Consider the following 27327-nt stretch of genomic DNA (forward strand, 5'->3'; position numbering starts at 1 on the left):
TGAGAACTGGTGTAGGCTCACTGTAAATTTGTCCAGTCCAGATGTGTATTCGCTAAAGGAGGATTTATGTTTCCCTGTTGTTCCATTAACATCACTCTCTGACTCACTCGCTGACTCCTGAGACGCGGTGGTGACTATGTGGTTGCTCAGCTTTTTCCACATGCCCCATTGTTTAGCTTAGAGCTCTCTTCATCCCCGTCCTGTTTCAGAACACAGCCAGAAAGAAGCCCCATCTGAAGGCTTTACTCCCAAACCGCAGTGTCTACTACCTGGCATTTCGGAGAGATTAGCCCTGCTTCTAGAAGTCAGAGGAGACCAGCTCGCAGGGCTGAAGAGTTTGCACAATGCAACCCTGAGCTTTTGGGCAGCAGTGACACCTTGCTGCGTCTTGGAAGCTTTCCTGGATCGAAGAAGGGAGAAAGGGATCGCGACTGACCCATCCGGGCTTTGGGGATGGGGCTCCCTCATGGCCCCCCACCTTGTGCCACCCCGCACGACCAGCTGAAGGACAACTGAGCCACGTGCACAATGAGATTTGGAGAAAGGGGTCCACCAGCCATCCCCTCCTTCCGCAGGCTTCGCCGGAGCCAGACTTCGTGGGACAGGCGACTTCTGCAGCTGGCTCAGAGCTGGCATTCACTCAGGCTCCTGAAATTTAAGTAACAAACCAGATTCTTGATTTTCCAGTGTAATGGCCAACGCTGAGCACTGCCAACGAGAAGACATCCAAAGTTCTCGAGGAAAAGCAGAAGCCAGGAGAAAGGCAGGCAAATAATGACGTGCCTTGAAAGAGAACATGTGCTACGTCCTTATCATGGAGCTGAAATGTCAATGTATTCACTGTTAGGTACTAATGTATAATGCAGCCACATATTGTTTGTTGTACATTAGTCATGCTTGAGTACTAGACTGCAGATATTGTGGAGGGAAAATTAATGAGAGCATCCATTATTCAGAATGGCTGAGCTACTTTTTTTTCTTAAATAGAATGCATGATCGGAAGCTGTGGATCCAGCCTCCGCTAAAATCAATGGGAGATTTCCCCTGGCCATTGAGGAAGCTGTAGCAGGACCTCGCTACACTACAGAGTATCTTTTGGCTGCAGTGCATAATGCAGAATTCTACTTGCAGAAAACACTGACGCTTTTATCTTCCCTGGACACTATCCTCCTCTCCCCTTCTCCCATCCAACCCCCTCAGTAAAATACCATTTCCAGAGAAAGAAGAAGAAAAGAAGAAGGAAGAAGAAAGCCCGCAGAAGAAAGCATGACAAAGGAGGAAAGCTCCTCTGATGAAATGAACAGGAATTTCAAGCCTGCAAAGGGAGTGCTGTCACGAGTTGTCAGAGGTCATGTTAATGCCATGACAGATAGTTTGGAAATACTGTTTTGCCTATTTGCAAAAACTGAATCTGAGAGAAAGGAAGAACCCCTTTTAGAGTCATTTTTCATAAATTTTTCAGTCTCCTTTTTGCCTCAGCCCTGGGACTAGGGTAGGTCTTGGTGAAGGGCACAGGCAAGCTGGATTCCAGCTTCATGAAAGTACTGCACCCCTTGGAGCATTCAGGAGTTGTTTCTGGATGGGTTATTGGCCTCTAGTAGGAATTGTCCATCGTTTCCTTCCTCAGAATAGTCTGCAAATGAAATTTTACATTTCAGGTAAACTCACTAGTTATTTTGCAGATATAAATACATGAGGAGAAAACGCAAGCTGACTTAAGTGTCAATGCCACTGATGTTTGATTCTTTTGTCTTTAGGAGGGTGTTGTAGAGTTGGAAGGGACCTGATGATGTATAGGAAGCTAGAGATACTCCAGCCCAGCAGAACTGTGGGTAGGAACCTAGACACAGATGCTGGAGGACAGACCCAGAAAGGAAACTGGCCCTGTAGGTTCTGTAACTGAGTACTCTTCATAAACCTGTTTTCTAAAATGTGCTGGCCATTTATTTGTGTGCTTTAGATCTTCTAGTTAAGTGTGACTTGGTACTTCCCTCTGGACAGTATAGCATAATACTCAAGCAGCTAAAACCGCAGAATTTCTAACACCAGTACTCCATGTGCAACATCAGGAAATGCAATGTATTTGAAAGAGGTGTCAAAAAGAAAAAGAGGCAACCTTAAAATAAACATGGGCCCTTATTTGTAGAATTGTTATTTTATTGTTGTTTATTTGTTTCTTTGTTTGATTCTCTATTTGGGGATTTTTTTTTTTTCAGGTTACATTGGGTCCTTCTTTTAGATCTTGCTCTACAGACGGTCAGCTGTTCCCTAGGCATGGAAGTGCTAAAACTGGAGCTCCCCAGATATCTGACAATACCATCTCGCCTGCAGCCAATTTTGACACTCCACCTGAGCTTTTCTCTTGCTTGGATAATTCTGCTGCTAAACACAAGCTTTTAATAAAACCTCGGAACCAGAGATCCAGTAAAATGAGAAGATTTTCTCAGGTACTTGTGAAAATAAACAGTGTCACCTTTGACACAAAACCAGGAAGTCCTTACTGGACTTATTTCAAACTCTGATATAAGAAAAGGCAGATTTCAGCATGGATATTTCATTGGGTTTTAATAGCTGTTATTTGATGAGGCTACGTATCTGGAGTAGACACTAGGAACAGATGAAATATTAACTTCTTAACTCTTGATGCAGCATTTTATGTAACAATTTCTTCTTAAATTTACTGTGCAGTACAATTTAGTATCTTGTTTGTGATGCAGAAGTTGGGGCTGATTGCATAACTTCTTACTTAAGAAAATTTTTTCGCAAAGCGTTGTGGTCAACTTGTATACTTTTCCTAGTCTGAAAGATCCTTGAGCGAGTTAGAGTCTTTGAGAGAGTATTGATGGCGGAGCAGTTTTAACTTTCCAAATATAATTGGGCTTATATTTTCAAAAAGTACAGAAAGAATAAGTTGTGACCTATTAATTGGAGCCAAAATCTGTACATTAGGACTGTTCTGAATTCAGCCCTCTCCCTGCCCCAATGCTTGTAAACCCTTTATGTGCACTACAGAGACTTAAAATAAGTCTCCACAGAAAAAAATTTTTAAAAGTTTATACTATTAAAAAAACATTTTAAAACCCATCCTTTTAAAACACCATTTATCTGATTCTTTGTCATATCTTATGAAGGACATAGTTTAATTTTTCTTCTTCTCTTCTCTTTTTAGAACTGAAGTTTGCAGCTCTTATCACAGTATTTGCACTTTATTGTTTGTGGTTTCTTTCAGTGTTTTAAATACATTTAAGCCATTAAATTGGCTTGCTTAACACCAGGAATATTATGCCCTCTGTCTCTAAATATTAGTTAGCTGATATTCTGTGTTTTCCAAACTCTGTGAGTGATCTTTGGGCTCGGTAGAGCACCGCTGTGAGCAACACAATGATGAGGCCACTTATTTAGAAAAGCATGTAAAGCAGTAACTCACTGATCAAACCTCCTTTTCCATTGTAACAATGTTACTGAAATACAATTGCTTTGTCCAGTCTGCCTATAAACTGCCAGATGACTGGTTTTCCATGGAGAGCGTTCACATCTTTCGATAATCTAATTTTTATTATTTTCCTGACTCTGTCTGTGCACCTTGCTTCTGGCTAACTGATGTCTTCTGCTTTTATGTTCCTGTGTATATGGGTTGTGAATGCAGGTGGCATTGCAGCTCTGTCTGTGCAATTACACTTGCAAAACAAGAAGTTGGAAGAACCCTAAAAGTATCTTCAGAGTGCAAGTTTGTGTTCTTAGAATTAGAGCCTACATCCAAAATACATATTTACCCAACAAACTACAGTGAATCAGTGAGCTAATACAGGCACCATGTGGAAAGGCATATTAAGCAGCTTAATAATGTGCTTTCAAATAACCCTGTATATTTAGCCAGTCCTTAACTGAAGCTTAATCACAAGACCTCATAGATAACTACATATGCATTTATAAACTTCTATCAAATACTCTAACTCTTGAAAGAAAAAGAAGACTTTTACACAGATGAGGCAAGGCTGTAATGCTGTATGGCAGTGGGATTAGACAGAAGACTGCCATATGTGGGTAGATGCTCAGCTGGCATAGAGTGTCATAACCGGATGGACTTGGTAGGTTTTTGCTCTTCCTTCTATGTACCCTTCCCTCTTCAGAGTCATGCTAGAATGGGTTGTTTTATTTTTAATGCTAGTATGCAGTAGCAAAATACAAAGGGACAGATTTTCCTCTTTCAAGTGCTGCTTTTTCTCCAAGAGCAACACAACATACCCAGTATGCTCTGGGGAATCAAGTGCCAAGGACAGTCTAATGGCCATTGTTTTGATGAACTTCCCATCTACAAAGGCATGAAAGCACTAGTTGTGCAGAAGAAAGTGTCACTGATTGTTTTTATATTGGTTAAATACATTATTCCAGGATCTGCTTAGATAAAAAAGCATCCAATATGTAGGTTAAGGAAAAAGCGAGCCCAGCATTAGAGGCAAGTATTGCCTTCCTCTCTAAGGTCTTGGTTGTAAATGCAATGATGAATAAGAAAAAAAGTAAATCTGTACGTAGTGATGGAGCTCTCTTGAATTTCTTTCTTGCAGAGGACCCAGTCTGAATCTCTGACTGATTTGAGCTGTACCCCAGAAGAAGAAGAGGATGATGAAAAGGAGGTGCAGGCAGACTTGCCAGATGCTGTATTCAAACCCAGCAATCAAGAACTGCCATGTGGCACAGCTGCAGCGCAGGATGTGGCTACCTGGCCAAAGCCCAGAGTGCCTGAGGACCTTCTCCCTGCTTTGAGACCAGCGATGACTCAGCCTACTTCTGAGTCTGCTGTTGTACAGGAAGCCCTGCTACCAGAGAAGAAACCGGAGGGCTGCCAACCAACACTGGAAACAACGTGTGTGAAGTCTGAGTCCTCATTGCTGTTAGAAGGCAAAGACTCCGCAAATTTTTCCTACTCCAGTCCAGACAGAGAAGTACAAAAGCAAGAAGATTCCTCAGAAACGCTGGTCCTATTGTCTGGGGACATGAATGATGTGTCAATCAATACTTTAAATCAAGAAAATAAGGAGCTTCCTACTGTGTTTTCAGTAAATAAAATACCATCTGAAGAAGATATTTCAATTAGTAAGAATACTATTGTTTTCTTGGAGGGGTCAGAAGAAAAGATATGGCAGGATGATCAGATACCTGTGGAAATGCCCTGTAATAAAGAGCCAAAGAAAGAGGTTGTTCTATTGTCAGAGTCCAGCAAGCAATTTTCCACAGGTTCTTTCCAGCCCATGGACTCGTTCCATGTTTCACATCCTGCTTCCTCAATGCGGATGGGATCATCTGCTTCCTGCTCTCTAGAGAAAACAAAGATTGCACAAGAGGCAGCTGCTTCTGGTAAGGAGAATAGTCAGTTCCTGGTCCACAAGGAGGAACTTTTGGGGAAGAAAGCTGAAAAAGCAGCCAATGAACTCAATGCCCTGAGGAAGTTTTCTGTGTCCTCTGCACGGGAGAGACCAAGGACCAGAAGCCTACACTTCCCAGAAAGATCAGAGTTGGAAAGCCCATTAAATACCGGATTCTTCCTGTCCAAAGCAAAGGTCTCCTCAAGAAATGAGAAGCGGAAAGAAGACTTGCAGAAGGGATCAGACCTGGAGGAGGAAAAAAGCAGCAACAAAAAGCAGGCTTTGCTGCCGGAGTCCAACTCTGACAATACAGGCCAACCTGCAGAAATTTTGGCTGGCTGTGTTTCTCCGGCTGTCGATTCGGTGCCGGTGCCAAATGATTCTTTGGTGGTATCTCAGAATAAGCCAAGATGTGAAGATAAAAGTCCTTTTCAAGTGAAACTTAGATCCACCTCACTGTCCTTGAAATATAGAGACAACTCATCACCAGAATCAAAAGGGATTAAAAGATACAGTGCAGAGCTTCATTTAGAAAATGAGGGATTGACTTCCTTTCTAAAAGGTGATAAGGCACAGATCAAAAAAACAGCCGATACAAATATCGGTGATTCTTTAAATGAAAAGATCAAACCCAAAGCAAAGTCCTCTGAACAGCTTAGTAGCAAACCTCCGTTGCCTAAAAAGCCAGCCTTGCAAAACATAACCGTTCCAAATACTACTGCAAACAAGGAGAAGCAGGACAAAGCCATTGACTCTTCTGAACCCAGAAATGAAGATAGAGACTTGGAGAAAAAGTCAAATCCTTGTAAAGTGCCTGGTAAGACTCACAAAACTTTATAAAGTTATATTAACTCGTAAGGAGTGACCTTACCTGTAAGAAAGCATGAGGCAGCCCTGTCATGTCAGTCACAACACTGGTGAGCACGAGCTGATGGCTCTGCCTTCAGTGATGTTGTTCCCTGATTCTCCCTTGCTAAAAACATTATCAGAAGGACAGCAGGGAACAAGCAGCAGACAAAATAAGATATTTTTGCCTGTGATTTTTGCATTTCAGGGCATTGTTTAAAGGATGTTCAAAGGGATACTTAAAAAATAAAATGCATTAGCAAGTATTGTGAAACAGAAATATCAAGCCACTAAGTGTCCCCATTCAGAGCTGCTGTATGGCAATTCAAAACCCAGGAGCACACATTAAGTGCAGTGCCCTGTGTGGGATGAGTGACTCAGACCTCTAGGCCTTCTTTTTCACCATAGCATTGAGGCAGAAATACTAGTAACTGCCTGGCATGCTCAACACACTATTTATTTATTGTCTTCTTTGACCTTTGCTTATTAATTTATCCATCTTTATCATTATTCATTCCTTGTTTAAAAACAAAAATTAACTACCCTGCAGCTTCTTGGAGTTTAAAGCCAGGAGAGACAGTAAGATCATGTCTACTGCAGATTGTTAAATTTTACCCTGTTGTCTGTATTATATAATTGGGTTAGAGTTAAAGAAAAAAAATCAGTCCTCTGGAGACATATATTGTGTGCTACAGGCAGAGAATGGAAAAGACTGGAAGTGGCACCACTGTCTGAGGTCTTTGCAATGACAATAAACAAGTTAGGTGAAGTATGCTCAAGCAATCCTAGGAGGAGACCTCTGCTCTTCACTTCAGAGAACAGCCAAAAGGGGAAAAAAATCTTTAGGTCTTCTGATACATGGGAGACACTTCTTCCCTGCCCTGAATCTGTCTGGTCATGAGTTTGATGTTAAGAATGTAAGGAGGAGATGCTGGCCAAGCAAATGAAAAGGTTTCTTTGTGCCCTTGCAGAGCTCCCCTGCATGGTTGCTCTTCTCCAGTTGGGATCAGTCTCTGAGCTTCAGAGTGGGGGAACACCAAGCCAAAAGAAGACCTCAGGACACAGCAGGCCACTTGTCCTGTAGGGTGACAAAAGCCTTTTCCTGGCCCCAGAGGCAACCTGCTGACGCCCTGAGTGACAGCAGATTCCATCTGCTGCAGCATCACAGATATTTTTGCAGGGCACTGGCCATGTGTACAGTTTTCTGCTCTCCCAGCAGCCATAAATGAGGGGATTCATTGCCTCCATGGCTGGACACAGGAGCCATCCAGCCAGAGGCTCCCCACACCCCATGGGCAAGGTGGTTTCCCTTTGTATAATCCCAACACTCCCTTTAAAGGCATTTTCTCCTCTGCCCTGCCCTGAGGAATAGTTGATTATTTGTAGTGATGCCCAAATCTCTGATCGATTGAGATTTTGGGGAGAGTCATACCAGGAACAAGTGAGGAGGAGATCTAGCACGGTAGGGTTGGTCTGGCAGAGGATAGAGGAAAGCAGTGGGAGTACCAGTGCTCCTGCACACAGCCTTTTTTCACATCCCTCTTGCTGTGTCCCAGGGTGCCTGCAGTGGGAGCAGGGCAGGAGGAGGGAGAAGGGGAAGAAATGGAGCCGGGGAGCACGTTTCTCCTCTTGTTCCTCAGCCCTGGGGTGAAGGAGACTCCTGCCTCCAGGCTCAGGACTGTCCTCTGCAAAATAGGGTCTGCAGGTGAGAGCTGTGCCCCAGTACCCCTGGCAGGGATGCACACACCTGGAATTTGAACCTGGGGCTGCAGGTCGAGGAGCCCTGTTTTGGACATGTTCCTCTCCACCTGACAGTATTACACCAAATCTGTATGGCCTGGGGTTGTTTAACACAGTGGTTCAGATTGGTCTGTGATGGTAATCTTATCTGCTGCCCTACTGATCTTATTGTATCAACTTAAGCAAAGCTGCTACAGTTTTCCACATATTTCCAGCTTGGAGTTGCTTGGTAATGGGTTCTGATATGTGGGCATGTCAGGACTCAGAGAGTTTTAATTCTAAATACAAAGCAGTCTGCTCCAAACTGACCTGAGGTTGTTCCCACCCCACCGCAGACATTTCTCCTTAGACATCTGACCAAGCAGCTCCTTGTGCTAAGTTGCCACATTAGCCTAAGCTGGCCACCTAAAGCCGTGGGTGAACGAGGTGTGCCCACCTCCTCTGATTGCCCGGGCACCTCACCATAGGAGAGCCACGGGATGTAATGAGGGCTTAGCAGGGCAATACCCCAGCCCAAACATCATTTTAAGCTCTTTGAAATGTTTGCCTCAGCCCAGTGAGTTAGGAGCGTGTCTTTGCAACCGCAAGTAGGAGAAACCTGACGAGCACAATCAGCACAGCCCTTCATGGATTGCATGGCTTACCAGCCACCTCTGGCCTCTTGATCTGCTGGGACACCCACTTTTTTTTTTTCATCCAACTGCCCTTAACACTGGCACCCAGCTCTCTGCTAGTCCTTGCGTTCATCAGCGCTTTTGAAGAGCTGTGGTCACCATCAGGAGACACTTTATGCTGTCAGGGAGTTTATTCCCACTGTGTGTTAGGAAATCCCTGCGCTGAAGAAGGCAAGCTGTGAAGCGGTGATGTAAGGGGGTGCAGTTCCCTTCTCACGTACACTTATCTCGAAAAAGTCAGTTTGCTGTGTCATGGGGTGAGTAGGAGCACTTTGGTTCATTCAGTTCAATTTTTAGCTTTTCAGCACTCCCGATACCAAAGGCAATGGGAGGGCTGGTAGGGTCCTGGCTTACCACCCCAGGTGAAAGCAGCACTCCTGCTCTCCAGAGTTTTCTGGGGAACTAGTGGGGGATTGCTTGGCCTCTGTCGGGCTGCAAGGTGGCTCTTTAATGGCTGCGTGAAATTAGTCACCCCAGGAGGAGTAATTCTTAAGTTTCTGAAGCTAAAGGCACAAGTCTTTGCAAGAATTAAAAGGTTAAGCTGTGTCGTTTGGGGTTGATACACTTTGCTATAAATCCTGTAAAGGGCAGAAACAATTAACATATGCTAACAGGTTATTACAAGAGCAAAACTACAAGCAATACCTGTGTGAATTTGCATATTAGGATATATAAAAATTAGCAGCTGAGGAGCTGTAGCAGGGAGACATGCTCTAACAGAGAAAAGGAGCTCAGGGAGGGACGGTGAACATAACGGTGAATGAAATTGGTGTGTATTGTCTGGCAAATACAGGCTGTGAAATGACAAGAAAAATGTTTCTCTCTACATAAAAAAGACATTGCTTTAATGCTGCCCTGGCTACAGCTGCAAAGCAAGCTGTCTTTTTCGAAAAGAAGTTGCTTTTTCGGTTGTGTCAGGCTATTTTGCAATATGGCTGTTTTCCAGCAGTGAAATAGACTTTGATGCAAACATAGCAGTTTCTTGTGTAAAAAAGACTCTCCTGCCATCCATGGTATAGATCCAACCAAAAGTCAAATACCTTGCAGAGCAGCTTAGAGAAGAAAGAAATGTCAGAAATACTTAGCCAAATCTTTTAGAATAGCTTTGTCTGAAATTAAGGAATTGGGTGTGTACACTGACACAAATGCATGCAGTGATTTAATAAACAAAGGGAAATATGTAGGCCAGGATATACTGAATGCCATATGCATTTGTAAAGTCTATTTTAAAATAACTGGTGTTTTATAAATGAGCAAAGATACAACAGTGTGGAATTAAATATGCATGCATAAGCAGTGTTATAAAACAATGACACTGTTGTATACAGGGGGTGTTATGTCCCTGTGTAAAGTTGTTTGGATTAGTTTTGAGTATGTTTGCTTTTAAAATATGCAGGGAATCCACAAGTTAGCTTTGCTTGCTGTTAGAGGTATGACTTTCAAAAGGCTCTAATATTCTGCCTCTGACCTTTTGCCTGCACAGATGTATGGCAAGAATAACCACTCTTTGCAGTCCTTGCAGGCATAAGATATTCATTTTCAGGTATGAGATTTAAATGTTATGAAGAGCCTCTGCTATATTTTGTGCGCACAAAGGCTTTAGATTTAAAGGAAACGGGTACAATATCTGAGGCCATCTCTAAAAAAAAAATCAATCCCTAAATCTCAGGGTAATGTTAAGTATGTCTTTCCTGTGGTTATCCATATAAGCAGCACCCCCCCCCCCCAGATACACCTGTATATACTCAGTATATCTGTCTGTCAATAGACAGAAATAGGTATGTATTTCTCTTTCACTTTCTGTGTGTGTATAAACCAATGCACAATAACAAGTCAATGATAGATCTCCTTTTGTACATAAAGATTAATGTTTTATCTTCATCTTATTGTTCACACAACCAGTCTGACACACATTATACACAACTATCAATGAGAAGTGTACACATTCATTTTCACAATATTTAGGCAGAAGAAATTTCATCTATAAGATCAGAGCTTTAGTCTGAAAAAAAAAAAAAGCTGCTTTAGTAAGATACTGAAGGAAAGAGATACCTGCATTTAATGGGGCTGCAGCAGGGGAATATCCCCCCTTAGGGAATACTGAGACAGCCCACCCTGCCACTGTCAGACCCAGCAGAGAAGAGCTTGGATGATTCTGGTTTGTGGAAGGGAATTGAGAAGGTGGCTGTGGTTCCCTTGGCTTCAGGGCTTATCCTGGGGGGTCAGTGTGGAAGCTGCGGACGTGACGAAGAACACAGACGGAGCGGCTGGTCTTGCGACTGTCCGTGTGTGTTTGGTGGCTGTGGGAAAGACGTGAAGGGAGGGCTTCAGCAGCCTCTGGGTGGGGTTTCACATGGCAGCAGAAGACCTCGACAGCCTACATTAAATGCTAGTTTTAATACATGGTGACATGCACAAAGCAGCTTGACGACTTGACAAGTTCTGACGTGGTATCTTCCCATTGTTGGTGACTTATCCCAATGGGAAGAAGGGGCTCACTTGCCTTTCGAAAAGCCTGAGGCCAAGCCAGCTCCAAGGAAACCAGGGAAAGATGCAATCACGAGGTTATTCACTGTGAGTGAACGAGAGACAAATCGCTGCCAGCAATATCCTTTATTAGCTTATGAGGTTATTAAGTAACGAGTTGAATAGCATATTGTTTAAAATAACATGTTGTAATAAGAACTGAAGAATATGATTCAAGTTCTAGTTTTATTCAGAAAATCTCCTGAGTGTAACGCAGAAGCAAGAGGCTCAGCCCTGCTTCACCAGAGGAGAAGTGAAACATGGGGCATTTGTGACGGCTGTGGCCTCTCAAACTCGCCCAGCTTCTGACAGAGAATGCTACCACTTGCATTTTGTACTATGTTGTCTCCCTAAAAGTGGCATTTACCAGCTGGGAGCTGTTGTGCTGGCTGCTGTGCTGTGCATGCAACGTGCAGCAGAAGCAGGAATTACATTGTGCTTTTGAGTACTTTTGGTTCCACTCTGGCTATCCGGTTCTTTAAATGCTGTGCTTTGCCACATGGGGAACGATAAAAGCGCACGGACTACCTCATGACCGGATGAGGTAAGACAGGGAGAGCTTGTTCAGGGTGATCAGACAGTCACCGAACTGAGGAAGGTGTGCAAGCAGCACTTCTCTTGTGAACAGGCACTTCCCAAGAAAGCTTTTGGCCTCTTGGTGCCCCTCAGGGTACCTAGAGCTTCCTAGGAGAGTCTCAGACCACCTTAAACTACTGACTCATTTCACCGTACTATCTCCTGGATTACTTCGCCACCTTTCATCCTTCTGGCTGGAACAACGGTGCATGTATACCGCCAAGAAACCTTCTCTAGTTGGAGGTGGGAGGATGTAAAGACCTCTGGGCAATGGGAAAGATAATAAATAGTGAATATGACTCTTCTACCCCTTACAGTAATTCTGGCTGACAGATGAGGTAGCAAATCCTGCATGGGTTGCATCTGATGATTTTTTGCTGAAGATAAGGTATTTCCCCTGCCTTGCCTGCTGCCTGGCTCTCTGCAGCAAAGACTCTCACAGGAACAAGGGCAGAACGTAATTGCTTAAAGAAACTAGAAAGCCCCTCCCAGAAGCAGATCAGGTCTTGATCCTCTGTAGGTGATACTACTCTGCTGTCCTAAGTCAGGCCTGTACAGATACATATAAAATCTTTAAGATGATGATAAAGAGCTTTTGTTCCCTACTATCACAGGAGCATTCTGATACCATTTCTTCTGGGATGATCCTTGTCTCTAATTCGGCTGCCTTCTAATTGGCATGACTAGGATGTCTGGCGTCTCATCAGGGAGAGTTGTCTGAAGAGCAAAAGTGCTTGATGCCTTCATTAGAGTGTCTGCCTTATGGAAAACATTGTTATAATAGCAGCCTCCAGACATACCGCTGTGGGACTGGGAACCCTGTTGTGCTGGGCGATGCAGATCGAAATAACAGAAAGATGAATCCTAAATCCGTGAGGATGACAGAGAAACAGGAGCACAGGTAGCAATAAGACCATTACATGTAGCGCAATAAATAGAGCCTGGGCATAGCAGTCATTTTATTGATATTGATTGTATGTTGGGAGCAGAGGAGGAACAATGTGCAGTTTGGTTGGTGTTTACAGAAAGTTCCTGTGGTGTGACAGGGAAAATGGGACAGAACACAAAGGGTGATTTTGAATCACAGACACTAAGTACATCACTAGCAGCATCAAGGCAGAAGCCAGGTTCCCAGTATCATGGCAAAGGTGGTGGGTGGATTGACAAGGGCCTTCAGGGTAAAGACGTTGGTGTTTGTGAGCACCGAGATGTTACAGACAGTGAAGGAAGGTAAAAAGGTGGTGGAAAAGGATGCGTGTGGTGGTGTGTATGTAGCTGTACAGTCAGAGAAGCAGCCCGGTCTCCTCTGGGCTGAGAAGAGGCCTGTGCACAGGGGGAAAGGGTATGTTTGATGGGATGGATTTACAGGATGAGTCCAGCAGGGCACAGGGAGGCTTCAGTGGGGAAACACCTTCGTAATATTGAGCATAACTGTTGGATGGGTATTCATTATAGGATGCTAGGAAAACGAGTCGACTAATTATTTGGATAGAAGGTAACTGAAGTGAAAAGCTACTTTATGTACTGAGTGACGGATCCTCACCTCTGAGGAACACTAGACATCACCATCACCTTCAGTAGTGGCAGTCAACCTGCGTATCACAGTAGTGCTTTGAGAACTGATGAAGCGTGGCACCTGGTTTTACTGGGCAATGCACTAACAGGTCCTGCCCAAATTGCGGACGACCTAAAAAGGTGCAATTGGTGCAGATGGGTTCAAGGGCATGGCCTACAAGCAAAGGATGGAATGGGATGGCAGATGCATTAGCAGGCATCACATCAATTCAACTGTGTGTGTTTACTTATGAAGCTCCTAATGGAAGTTTGTCCTAAGATATTCAGAGAATATGGGTTAGCAGTCCTTGAGCTGCTAGTGGTTATCTTGGCAAACTGTGTAAGATAAGGGAAGGCTCCAGAAGGTAGCACATCTTGAAAAGGGAGGTGAGATGAAGAAGAGAAGGAGGGAGAAAGGGTGTTACATACCACTTAACTTAATATGAAATACTGAAAGGAATAATTGAGCTATTTCTAAATGTCTACAAGATAACATAGATATAAGTTCCAACCAACATGACTTGGTCAAGAGCAGTCAAATCAAATGATAACTGGTATCATAGGGCATTCCTATAAATATCATGACATTCCTATAAATACAGTCTTGGTGAAGCTATTATTGGCTTGATGCAAAGCTACTGAGTGTGCCAGCTAATGATTCACTGTCGTATTAGATGGTGGCCATCTTAGGTCTGACACTATTCAGTATATTTAAGGACATAGGTGACAGAACTAAATGTGTGATTATTATGTTTGCAAGTATTACCAAGCTGGAAAGCCTGTGGGCACACTGGAGGACAAGAATAGAAATCAGGGTTACCTTGGGAAAGTACAAACATAGTTTGAAAAGAATATTTTCGTATATAGACAAGTAGAAAGTTCTGTTATGTGTGCAAAAATAATTTGATGCACAGATACAAATGGGGAGTGGAAGAGGGGAAGTAACACAATCTGGAGCTCACAAACTAAATACAAAACAGCAATAACATCATTGTGCAAGAAACTCATCATACTGACTGATGCGTACAGGAGACCATCTCAGGTGGAGTAGTCCTTCCACTTCACCTGATGCTAGCACCATTTCATCTCAAGTGCTATATGCCAGTTTTGAGCACTGTATTTTGAAGATGATTTGGACAAAATTAGGACAATTCCTAAAAAAGCAAGAGTGATCTAGAGAATATGACCAATCAGAAAAGTTAAAATAGGGAAAACATGGTCTAAGTCTTCAAATGCATAAAAGGCTGCCACAAGGAGGCTATGAATAATCTGCTCATGTCCGTAGCATATAGGAAAAGAAGTTATGGATTCAAATTAGAGCAAGGAAGATTTAACTTACCCAATAGGAAAAAAATCGAGTAGAAAAAGAAAAGCCAAGCCATAGGATAGGTTGTCTAGGGAGAGTCTGAGATCTGTCCTGTCTTTGTAGGGTTTTAAGAACAGGTTAGATGATACATATTTGTCAGGAAACATGTGAAATTGATCTTGTAACTGATTCTTGCCTTGCAGCTGAAGGATAGACTAGATGACATTGTGAGATGGCCCCCAGCGTTATTCTCTATCATTCTTTAAAATTAGACAAAATGAAGTGAGGGCAGCCAGTGAAGAGAAGGGAAGAAGATTATGGGAGAAACAGCATAGAAAGATGGGGTGGAGGTAGGATGCAGAGAATTGAAGTAGCTTGCTGTGCAGGAGGGAGGGAAGCTCTTTCAGCATCTAAGGGCTCTGCTTTATCTGTGCTGCATTTGCACAGCTGGACTTTCTGCCTTGTTTCTTTCAGAGGTTTCCCTGCAAGATCACATGAGGTGAATGTGAAGGGAAATGCAGGCATCAGCTGGCAAAACATCTTGCTTTGGCCTTAAAGCAAAACTTGTGCTTTCTCTTTTTGTGGTTTTTAGCTGACATAGGTTTTACAATATTTTCTTGCTCAAGTAACTAGTCTGTCTCTGATGAGGTACAACACTGACTTGAGAAAATCCCCAAGCAAAGAAAGTTTGTGGGCTTTCATAATGTGCCCGAGTTTGCAGACTCCAGCTCTTGGGAGAGCATCATCCCTTTCATCTCCTATGCCTTTATAAGGCATCTCAAATGTGCCTTCAGAGACATTTGCCTGCTTTCCTGATCAGGGCCACGTTCCCCTAAATTAGACTGTAGCCCTCCAGAAATGCATCTGACAGCTCCATGGGGTCCTGTGCTGGGTGGCCCAGCTCTACACCAGTACAGCAGCTGAGCCCCGAGGGACTTTGGGGCAGTAATGCTTCCTGGCTGGGTCTGCCTCCTCCTGGGTCCCTGAACAGGATGCTGACTAGGTAACAAACTTTCCCTAGGGGCAGGACAATGTGTGATTTGAGGATGAGAAGCTTAACTTCTACTCTGAAATAGCCTTCCATAAATTTGGGTACATTAGTGGCCAGAAACGGCTGGGAAAGGTTAAAGCATCTTTCCCTATGGCTCTAACATGGCTCTAAGGGTGTTAGAACTGTTCTTGTTCCTTTTTTAAACCATACAAATGCTCCACATTAGTTGAAAAACTGAATTTTGGGTGCAGCGTCAGCCAATGAAGTGGAGAACCTGGGGGCTGCAGCCAACAGAGGAGCTGAGGCTCTTCTCTTGATCCAGTTCTGCTCAGTGTATAGACAGGATTTCCCTTCACAGAATATTTGAATAGGGGGTATTTCACTTCCCCATACCTCTGGATACTGCTTATCCCTGGGTAGCAGTTGTGAGGACAGCAGGGTAGCACTTTTGACCCTTTACTCTAGGAAGTGCTTTTATTTTCTTGTCTCACTGAAATCTCAGTTCTGGTAGAGCATGATGAATGTGACTGGCCCCAGTGGAGAACATGGCCAGCATCAGCAGGGATAACTCAAAGTAAACCTCACGTCAAAAGACCGTAAATTAACCTTGTGGTTTTAGCACTATTTCTGTGTGATCAGACGCCACAGACTGTTGTGCTCAGTCACCCACAGCACCTGTGGGCACCAAGGGGCTGTGTGACAGAGGCTGCTCCTAAAGGGGTGGAAGGAAGGCAGGAACCAGAGTAAGGCATCAGCTGCTGCTGCGTAGGCATGGGAAGAGCAGGAGCCGAGGGCAGCCGCAGCGGGGAGGGGGTTGCCTTTGCCACGCCACGGTCCAGCTGTGTCCAGCTTTGAATCGGCTGCTGCATGTCTCTAAGAGGCCACGAAGCAGATGGGAGGAGGGGGCAGAGGGGAAGACCTTGGGAAATAGGTAGATTAACGAAGCTTGATTCGTGTTTCTGCATCTCCCTCACGTGAGGGCAGTGACACTGCGACTCTAGCCAAACAAAGATGCAAAGCATTTTTCACCAGTAGAATGGTAACTTAAAACAGGTTGCACAGGAAGATTGCTCTCTGGAGACCAAACTAAACAGAATTCCTATTTACCCAGGCTGATCACACATCCTGGGACCAATCAGTGTATCGAGCAAGTGCAAGCTGAAGCTAATTACAACTCTCTTTCATATAACCATGTACATAAATAATCTGTCAACAGAGAGAAGCGTGCCTTCCCCCGTGGCTGCTGGAGACTCCGGAAGAGATCCTGACACTCCTGCAGAACCAGCCTGGATTTCCATAGCGAGGCAAAAGCAGAGGGGCATGCAGCAGGAGCAGGAACTTGACAGAGAAAAACTTGCGGCTCTGGATGTTAAGTCAGATACAGAGAAACAAAATAAAGAGAAAGAACGAACAGAGGTACTTAGGGTACAAATTTGTGATGCTTTCATATCACCTTCCTGTAGTATTCTTTGGATCTACTGCTCTATTACCAGTCATGCCATAATGATTACAGATGCTTAATGAGTATACTCATAAGTAAGAAAGACACTGCTCTCAGAAATGTGTCAGATTCAGAGTTCTCTGATTGTTCAGATACGTGATTTTATATCTCCAAGAAATCCTGGAACTATGTGAGATGTGTAAAATTTCGTGGGTGCCCAATACTTACTTACCAGATCTAATGTGTGTACTGCATGCTAAAATACCCAGAATGAGGTGCTAAATTGTACAGTCTCAGATCTCTCTCAATACAGAGGGAATACATTCTTGTTAACTATCCTTCTAAGCACAGCATTTCATTGAACCTCTTCTACCGCCTGACTGATTTAACACTGAATGAACAGCTCAGTCCCAGAAGCTCCTAGGTAACAATTTTTAGAGCCTTGAGAAGTGAAATAGGATAAAAATAACTTTTGCACTTGCAGACAGTGCCAAGATATAAATTCTGGTTCTGTGTATATGGATAACTTAGACGGCCATGTGGTGCCATGGAATATGGGCTGACTCTGCCTCTTCAAAGATCCCATGCAAAAGAGGGTGATGCCTGTAGGAAGTAATCTTCCCAGATGACAAAGGTGTGCCAGCAGAAGCGCTTGGCGTTAATCCAGAATACTAACAAGGCTTCCCTGGTACTGGGCTAGCTCACGGAGACAGCAGCGTGCAAGTGCTGCCTGTATCACCTCTGGCACAGTAAGAACCCTGCACTGATGCAGGAGCATGTGTCCTATACCAGTATAGCATTCCCAGTGCAAATGGCCTACTTTCTTGCTTCAGGTGGTACTGTTAGAAACCCAGATAGCTGTATTATATCCTGGAATAACAGAAGATCTCTAGATGATGAAAAATAGCAGTGGTTAGATTAATAAGAAATAATACCTAATAAAATGTCTAGGGAAGATTATGAACTGCAATAATGTTCAACATTGTCATAGCACTTAAAACACCAAGGGTTTAAATGATCCCAAAATACAGTTTCTGTGTCAGAATAGGAAACTAGAGGTTTTAGCTGGCAATGTTCCCTAAAATTCATGCCATGCATTTTATTTCCCTGTATCAGCTAACAGAGAAAAATGCCAAGATGCTCCTGACTGCAGCATGTGAGGCTGGGTGCCACTGTACTACTCCCACTTTCTCCTTCTCCCACATGGCACCAGGCACTATCGCTTCAGGGTAGTTTTTTGATACTGGCAAGAAAATCCATGGGAGGATGTGTTCACTTTGTTTTTTATGGAAAATCCATTTACCATCAACTGTCCAAAAATACAGTGCCCTAACCCACAAAATTTGGGAGGTAGAAGGGAAACATGAGAGAACAAGGCTGTTTCCAAATCCTATATATGTTAGTAGAGGTGTGCAAAGGGCTTGAAATACATTTTGCATTGAAGACTATAATAACCTACTCATAGATACCATTTTGAATAAGAGATACAGAGGCATAGTTTTAATTTGTAGAGTATCACGGATGCTAGCGTGAAACCACTGAAGCTTTCTGAACAGGTATCAGCTCGTGAGAGGACTGGGACCAGTTTATGATGAGCACGTGTGGTCTTTGGACCATGACAGGCACTGCATCCACTCCCTTTGCTCTTCCAAACTGGTCTCATTCTCTCTGCATTACCATGTTTTTATCCCTCTTTGTGCCTAGGGGTCAGTGAAGCAGCAACGGAGCAAACCTTCACACTTGGCACCTAAAACCACTTCTGAAGAACAGAGGAAAGAGACAAAGTCTGAAGTGAAGGAGCCACTGCTGAGAACCAATTCACTGTCACATTGTGTCCCTGGTAGGAAATAAAATGCTTAAAATGTAGGCTGTTATCTCACAACCTTGTCAGAAGAAATCCTGCTTGAGTGTGCTGGAAAAGGAGTAGGGGCTAGGTCGTAATTTCTTCCCCAGCCCCACATCAGCAAGGGTAAACTGTTTTCTCAGTGCTCATATCTGGGGTTCTATTTGGTGGCATATTCTTTTGACCACTTTGATTACAGAGTAGTCAAAACTTGTGTTGAAGGAAATGCGAATCGAGAGCGCTAGGCCATTTCACAGGACTGGGTCCCAAATGCACTATCCCAGTGTAAAGTGTAAAACGCATGCAAAATTATTTTCAGTCATGTTCAGTTTTAATGTGGTTTCCTCAGCAAGCTGGAATGATGTGATCACAAACTGTCTGCCCATCAGTCCTCCCACAATAACTTTGAATCTTTTTAGTAAATTCAAATTTGAAAGAAGGGCAGCAGTTTTGAAGATAATAAAATTCCTGTGACTTGGGGGCTAGGTAAAGGAGGAATTCGCAAATGAATGCTCTTGCTAATGAAAAGACTCTCTCTTCTTTGGCCTGGGTGTTAACATAGGGCATGGCAAGGAATCCAGGTCATCATGTTGGTTTTGGTAAATATAGGGACTAAAGAGATCAGTGCTGAGAAAAACATTGCATTCTTTTGAGCACAGAATGGTTATTTCCTCAATAACGTATTGCAGAAGAAGCTTCCATGTGAAATGTAAAGATTTTCTACCTGAGAGCAGGGCACAGGAAGTTTTTAATGAAAGAGCTAGGGTGTATAGCTGTCCAGCAAGCGAACATAACATGTCCCTGTGTTTTATTCACAGTAGCTCCATCACCACCACTGGTGGATAAAGAGGAAATAAGCCACTTGAAGAAAGCCAGTAATGCTGCTCCAGATCAGCCATCGTGGATGGAACTGGCCAAAAAGAAATCGCAAGCTTGGAGTGGTATGCCACAGATTATAAAATAGAACGATGCAAGCAAATGGCATCTTTCATAATTAAGTCAACTACTTAACTGAACTTCTACAGATCAGCTAATCACAGTGAAGAATCTCTTGATACTGGAGAAGGGTTTTATTATACAGCTGTGGAGAAAGTGTGCAATAGATGCAGTCAAAACGTTTACCTTCAACTTTGTAGCAATCAGGATCGCAATGGCAACGGATTACTTAAATAACGCTAAGGACGTACTTACACTTTGGAAAATAAAACTATTGCCGTATGTATTTCCTGCACTTTCTGCTTTTAATGACATTTGCATCAAAACAGGATCTTTGCTAAACTTTGCTGAACCTCTGTTGTTGCTATAAACTTCTATTTGTCATGGTTTTCTCTGTTTACATTTATAAATTGTGCACTAACATCCTGATTCTGTTGATGCATTTCACTGGAATCGCCTGACACTCTTTCTGTCAAAGCTGTTTGGCCCATGGAGGTTTTCATGAATAGCTGCTAGTGAGTACTCCATTAAAATGTGTTGCTTAAGCTGCGTGTTTGCCTAGCTGAGCCAAGTGGTCCAGTTTCTGGGCTTAGGTGACATTTCATGAGGCACAAAGACACACATTTATGCGTGACCACGAATAAAAATTCCTCAGCTCCTTCTGTGAGCAACCTTGGTTGCATGGTGTTTGCAAGCAGGCGAGCAGTAAGGAAACTGAAATGCAGTGGGAAGCTCATCAATGCATTCACAGTTGCTTTTCTACCTGAATTTATCTGGTTGCAACTGGCTTTCCTTTATGTGAAATCATCATTCTCAATTAGGAGGCTAGGATTAGTAGCAATAGACAATATGAATTTAGTTAAAAAATAAGAACTGAAAAGCCTTGAGCTAGAGTCCAAACTGAAATGCTGGGAAAGACTGTGAACTTCATTGCGGCGTCAGCTTCACATACCATCCCCTACATAACCTTAATTATTCTCATTAAAAACCAGTAATGTATAGCATCTCTGTACTTTACTAACTTTATATAAAATTCTCAGGCTCATCAGCCTGAGTCTCCCCCACCAGTTTGGGACTCCTGCTTATGAAGGCTCTTCACCTTCACCTGTTTAACAAGATTGACAAGAGAAATCATTGCTGCTGATTGACCAAAATGACTCTGAATATATTTTAAGACCTCCTTCTGAGCTGAAGAAGCAAACGACAAACCCCGTTAGGGAATTTCTTTGAAACTAAATGCCCTACTGCTAAGGCAAGCATTTCACTTTGTGTATGTGTGAAGTACTACCTTAGCACTGCACTCCCTAGGTTTATTTATGTTTATATTTGTGATTCTGTTTTTCTTGTGGTATTAACATTCTTTTTGGAAAAATGTAGGGAGACTTTAGGAAACCTAGGATTTCCTAACACCTGCATTTGGAGTTTCAAAATCTTCCCTTCTCTAAGGAGGTGGGGAGGAAAACCTGAGCTCCCTCAGTAATGACAACTACATTTTGTAATGAATAAAGAAACAGGGCATTGGAACATGTGAATATCCAAGACACTGATAACTGTTTTCGGACAGGTTGTCTTTCATCATCAAAAATAGGAGGAAGAAAAACAATTTTTATATTTGTCAAAGCTTTTGGATAAGGCCAGTCAGCCTACATTGCTGCTGAAATCAGCCTGCATGGCTGCTGAAGGCTTGACGCAGCCGCTGCATGGACCTGCTCCAGCCCATCACAGCAGCTGTCAGTGGTCCCAACACAAACGGGTTTCTGCCAGCTGTCCCAGGGTTTTCTCCTTTATGCAGATCACAAAAGGCAGTGTGGGCATGCCTGCTGAAATCAGAAGTGGCAAGACGACTCTCTGTTAAACAGATCCACAACAGAAACAGTAACTTAATTACAGGACGTGCAACCTTGGGCTCAATCGCCCGAAGGTTGGTTGTGCAAACAACATTCACCTTGCTTCCCCATGAGCAAGCATGCACAGTCCTTAATCTCAAGTGATATTTTTTTTTGTATTCAAATTATACTCTAGGACCTACAGTAGAAATAATAGATACATTTTTCAGATACAATAAAAACCATCTTAACTCCCTCTCTCTCCAAAACACCCTTTCTGTAATAAATAACTAATTAGCATAAAGTGTAATTTTAAGATATGCTATTACTTTTTGTAGCAATCTTGAAAAAACCAGTTTCTGTATTAAAGGAATATAATATATAAAAAAGGACCAAATTTGTATTCTCTAATTATTGCCACACCATGCAAAGAGCAGGGTGTTTTCAGGAAATGTAGTTAAAGGTACGGTCTGTCTCCTTACAATTCTCTCCCTCTTTAAAATGATTAAAACAGTGTTGAATCGTGACTGAATTCCGGGAGCATGACCTGTGCAGCTGTGTGGGGAAGAGTACAAACCTCTTGGACTACCTCCTGTTTTCATAGATGGATGCTCAGGAGTAACGGTGACGAAAGGCAGAGGTATCATGGCAAAACCTTCACAATCTCAAGACCAAGCCCCATCATTTTGCAGACATGTCAAGGAGAGGAGGTGAGGGGGCGGCCAGCTCTTAACAGAGCGCAGCCCTACTCCTCGTGTGGCATGCGGGATCTGAATTTGGGAGCATGCCGAGGCAGGAAGCGTGGGGTGGACATCAGCCTGCGTTCTGCCATTCACTACGACGTGGTCCAGGTATTGCTGCCTTAGGGCTTCCGCTGTCTCAACTCACTTTTGGTTTTTAGCGCCGAGTGGGTGCAAATGACTGCCATGAGTGGCGACAACCAGCTTTGTGGCTCCCTATGAGCCGATGAGCAACCTTCACCCGACCTCCAAGGGAATGGGACTGCAGCCCCACAGGCTGCTCAGGCCTACGTGAAACAAACTCAGGATCTTGACCAATTCTGCCGTAATTATGGAGGAATTTAAGTATCTCAAAATATGCTTTGGAGAAGCAGTAACATGATGTGCTTCTTTTCATGCAATGCATAATTACACTGGAACTGATTGCCATAGGAAGTTGTAGACACCAAAGGTTTAGTTGACTTCAAAAAGCAGCTAGACAAATCAGTGGAAGACAAAATCCATCAAGTGCTGCTCAACATGAAAGCCGGGGCCTTGGCTTGGGAAAGGCTTTGGGAGGTGGAGTGGCTGGTGGACTTGTCTTCATATTCTCCCACCACTGCCAATGGCCCTTTGTGCAAGAGAAGACAATTGGCCACCTGGACCTCTGATCTGACGGCTAGGGGAATTTTTATTTTCTCAGGGCATTCGTCTGTATCCAGATTTCTTCATTCTAAATTGAAGGGTCAGGTAAGTGGTTGTTGCTCCAGCTATCTTGTCAACAGGTAGGCAGAAAATAGTTTTAGAGCCTGTGTATGCTTCTTTGGTCAAATGGCTCTTTTGTGGCGATGGAAAGATACAAATACAAATATATTTTTCTTCTCTGTATGAACGGTGATTTATGTTTCACACTCGATACCACCAGAAAAGCCTTTCAGATCTGATCAGCTTTCCTAAGGACGTCATTGTACTTTTCCAGCTGAGAAGCAATATGACTGACTCAGGCTGATCCATTTTGCTCAGGCAGCTGCAATATATATTGTTGGTGTATAACATCTAACAGGGACATAAAATGTAAAAATTCACCCTTTGTTCGTGACTCATGCACATAAACTAACATAGTTTGAATTACAGTCAAACAACAACAAAATGGATTTGAAAAATGGAAGAGTTTCCTCTCCCAGAAGTGCTTCATGAGACATCTTTGGCTTTCCGTTTAACAAGGAAGGTGACAGTCTGCAAGCAGTTGTCCTTCCCAGCGGTGAAGGACCATGCACAATGCAAATGAAATCACTTATCAGGTGTCTTTCAGCACAAAAATTCTAGATTTGGTGACTTATGCAATTTACTAGTTGGATTGTCCTAATTAGCTACCTCCTAATGTTTAGTAATTTTAAGTTAAAAATTACAACTAAATTATTTTTAATATACAGCAAAGTGTAATAAATTTTTAAGGCCAAAATATCCCTCTGGCCTTTTACTTTGATATGGTATTTTGCACTGTGTTACCTTTGACAGTAAAAATGTTTACTAAATCTGTTACTTTTTTTTCAAGGTGAAGAGGAATATAAAATCTTGTTGCTAGTGAAAATATCCAGCAGCAGCGTAGCAAGCAGCTTGCTGTAATTTTGCAATGCCATTAATTCTCTCTTAGTCTCAAGGAGCATAATAAACTTGCCAAAATGTTTGCTTTGTATACTTGATGAACACTCTGCTGTGGGTAACAAAGGTTTAATTACAGGATTTTGTGTTTGTGGTTAGAAGATAACTTTTGTACTGTTACAGAGTCCAAAAAAAAAAAAAAGCCATTTGTGAACACTGGGCAGTGCTGCACGTCTCATAACACCCCGGGGGGGGGGGAATGTAACCTTGTGTGATCCAGCACAGAGTGGCTGCACAGGATTAGCTCTTGTAGGAGATGGCATTTCAGTTCCAAGTGCGCACAGGTCTCAGGCTCACATACTCCCAATGTTCGCCAAGATGGTAAAGAAGCAACAGGAACCGCTGAGTTTTTATAGCGTGGGATTTTTTATTGTCTGACTTCACAAAATAAATACCATGTGAAGATTTTTACAATTATCGCTCCCAGATAATTCTCTGCATCATGTTATACTTTGAAGCTGGAGACTGATGGAACACGTATTCATAGCCCATTCAGATCTTCTTCCTTTGCAGTGTCTTGCAGCACCTTTGCTGCAGATTCTAATTCTCTATGTACACTGGCTGCATTCCCAGAAGAAAACCTCTCTAGCTCACCTAAGGCAGCTTAAATGGAGGTCATTCAGGAAAATGTTGAGCTATATCTCCCTCACTGGGATGCCAGATCGCTCTCTTAAGAACTTACGAATGCAGCTAAGAGCGTGTAAGGTTTTACTGAAGCAAAGCAATAGAGGACAATTTTCCTTCCTTCCATCTCACACACTTTCACATTGAGTACTTTCATTGTTGATTTCTTTTTGCTTTGTTTATTTACTTATTTGCATATGAAATGGTATATGTTGCAGGTTCATAACTCCACTGAAGCCTATTCAAGGACACAGAGCCAGGTACCGTGGTATCTTAACTCACTGTCATTTTTTCCCAAATATGGTTTGATCTCTAAAGTTTAGAACTGACATGTAATTTATTACACTGCCTTTGAAAATCAACTCTGCCTGAGAAACATTTTAATAAAAAAAAGGAAAAAGAAAGACATCTCTGTTCACTGTCTACTGGAAAACGGCACTTTGCACCAATGGGTCCTGTGATGATTACCGGTACATGGCTTCCACACTGTCACTCGTCACCCATCCCAGCAGCTCCAAGAGGACAAGATAACCAGGCTGCCTGTGCTGCTCTTGGGCCAGACTGTGGAAGAGCATGGCCCCATCAGAGATAGCGAGGAGGCAGAGGAATCCGGCAAGACCCTCCTATTGCCAACCACCACCCATGCTGCCTGCCCCAACCAGCAGTTAGTATCAGACCGTGTTGAGGTGAAGCAGCAGTGTTTCCTTGTCTCTGGGCTCTAACTCCAGTCACGGGACTATCTGTGCGAGGGACAGCCCAAGGTGCTGTAAAGATTTCAACACCATGTCAGGAGGTCGCTGAACTGCAGAGTCAAGTTTGTCCCAAAGTCATGCTCTGACGATCGTGTCTCCCAAAGAAATCCTATTCCCACATTATTTTTATTCCTCCTACCCCAAATTTAAGAAGACTATCAGTAAACACTTCAAACCATTGCCTACATCGAAGAACCAAGGAGAACTGTCTAGAAAGAGCAGAGGAAAACACCCAGAGTTATGACAAGAGGAGGATTCAGTTAATAACCCTTCAGGAAAATAAAAGCCACCTTTCTCAGCAGAAATAACAGAGGCTTGTAATAAGCTGTTGGCTCGTCCTCTCTGTACTCAGCACCAGAGATAATTTTGATGGGCAGGCTGCCTGCAGACAAGGTAGAAGAATAAGGCCCTGAGCCTGTCCAGGCAAAACAGACATCATCTTCCCCATCTGGCCACTCCTTTAAACAAGGGTTGACTTCTTTTAACTCCTTTGCCTCTTCCTGCAGTACTCATCTCCAGTATGCAAAAGGGATTGCTTTTTGCTTAATGAAGCCTTTTGTTTGGTTCATGCCTTTACTTTGAACCACAAAAAAAAAAAAAGACTCCCAAGTAAGAGGAGCTGTGGCACATGTCACTCCCCGCACTCCAGCTTCGTGGCATTGCAAAGCTCGCCCGTACGTTCTTTCAAACCCCCGGGCTATGGGGTGGTTCAATGACGCAGTAAATCCAGCTCCACAGGACCCGCTGGGAAACACAAGGGCCAGTGAAGGCCAGGCCCTGCCGGCACGCTGCAAACCGTACACCACACGATGCCGCATGAACCCCGGCTGGCAGGCGTCACGCTGGACCGCGTGTTACCAGGCCTCTGCATAAAGGTGGCATAGAAGCACAAGGGGACTGTAAATTCACATTTACTAACGGGTGTGCAACATGCACATGAGTGTGCGTTCACCGTAGATTCAATGAGCTGCACGTGCTTTCGTGCGGCATGGTAATTTGGTGGGCACAGTCTGCGTACTGTGGTGTTAACAGTCTCGGAAGGAAGAAAAGCAAAGCAAAGCAAAGAAGTTGGAGCTAGAGATAACAGAGGCAACCTTTCCTGCTCAGCACGGAATTCCTACTGCCCAGTTTCTTTGCTGCTTCCTCCTCCTCCTCTGTGATTTTCAGTTTGTTTTCCTGGTGCGCTGAAGCAGCCCGCAGTGGCTGCTTTTCTTCATCACCAGATCCAGCTACTGAGCTCGGTCCGTCAGCGGAGAGCAGGGCACAAGCAGCCTGGGGCAGTGGGTTGCAAGGCACTTTTGGTGGTGGATCACACTGTCAGCTGCTCTCCAGAGAGACACTGAGCTTTTGAATTGCCTTTTCACGCCACAATTTCCCCGATTAATGTGAGGATATAATTTATCTTACCTTGTGATCGTGGAGAGGAGATGAGGGATGCAGATTTATGGTGACCTACTTCCCTAAAGCAGGATGGGGAAGAGGGTTTTGCTTTGGCTTAGGAAAAAGGCAGCATTCACTGTCAGAGCCTGTTTATGCAGACTTACATTTTCATGTGGGGAAAGTGGAGGGTGGTTATTCAAACAGGTAGATTTGTGCTGGTTTCCCCATTTGCTTTACGCCATTACACAAACAGCTCCTCAAATCTACCTACCAAAGTAAGCCGTACCCTCACCAGCTCCTGTCTGACACGATCCCCCGGCACAGTGCTGGAAAAACACTAACGCTCAGGCTGCGTCTTCGAAGTTACGCCAAGGATATGGGAGGAGAAGAGGTGGTTTCCTTGGCTGCTTTTATGTAACTGATGGACAAAAAGGAAGCCTTTTAACTATATGCATGTGTCAGAAACTGGCTTGAGTAATTTGGAATCATTGTTAGCAAGTAACAGATGAGTTTTGGAGAGGGCAGAAGGACACAAGCTTAATTTCTTGCATAACATTATTGAAATACA

At 43.4% G+C, this 27327-nt stretch overlaps 1 protein-coding gene across 6 annotated transcripts in view; it reads left to right on the forward strand.

Annotated features, from left to right (window-relative positions):
• The window catches only part of CRACDL (CRACD like), a 71454-nt gene extending 49440 nt beyond the window's left edge, over positions 1-22014 (forward strand). For 5 of the 6 annotated variants that reach the window (XM_041119450.1, XM_041119451.1, XM_029998647.2 and 2 more), the window contains exons 7-11: positions 2217-2447; positions 4566-6180; positions 16793-16992; positions 18722-18857; positions 19679-22014. In XM_041119450.1, the coding sequence (XP_040975384.1) occupies positions 2217-2447; positions 4566-6180; positions 16793-16992; positions 18722-18857; positions 19679-19824 (2328 nt within the window). In that variant the 3' untranslated portion in view covers positions 19825-22014. The remainder of the gene's footprint in view (positions 1-2216; positions 2448-4565; positions 6181-16792; positions 16993-18721; positions 18858-19678) is intronic. The other variant, XM_041119454.1, reaches the window with a different exon arrangement.
• The last annotated feature ends 5313 nt before the right edge of the window (positions 22015-27327 follow it).

Source organism: Aquila chrysaetos, chromosome 23 (genome assembly GCF_900496995.4).
Source record: "Aquila chrysaetos chrysaetos chromosome 23, bAquChr1.4, whole genome shotgun sequence".
Taxonomy (NCBI): domain Eukaryota; kingdom Metazoa; phylum Chordata; class Aves; order Accipitriformes; family Accipitridae; genus Aquila; species Aquila chrysaetos.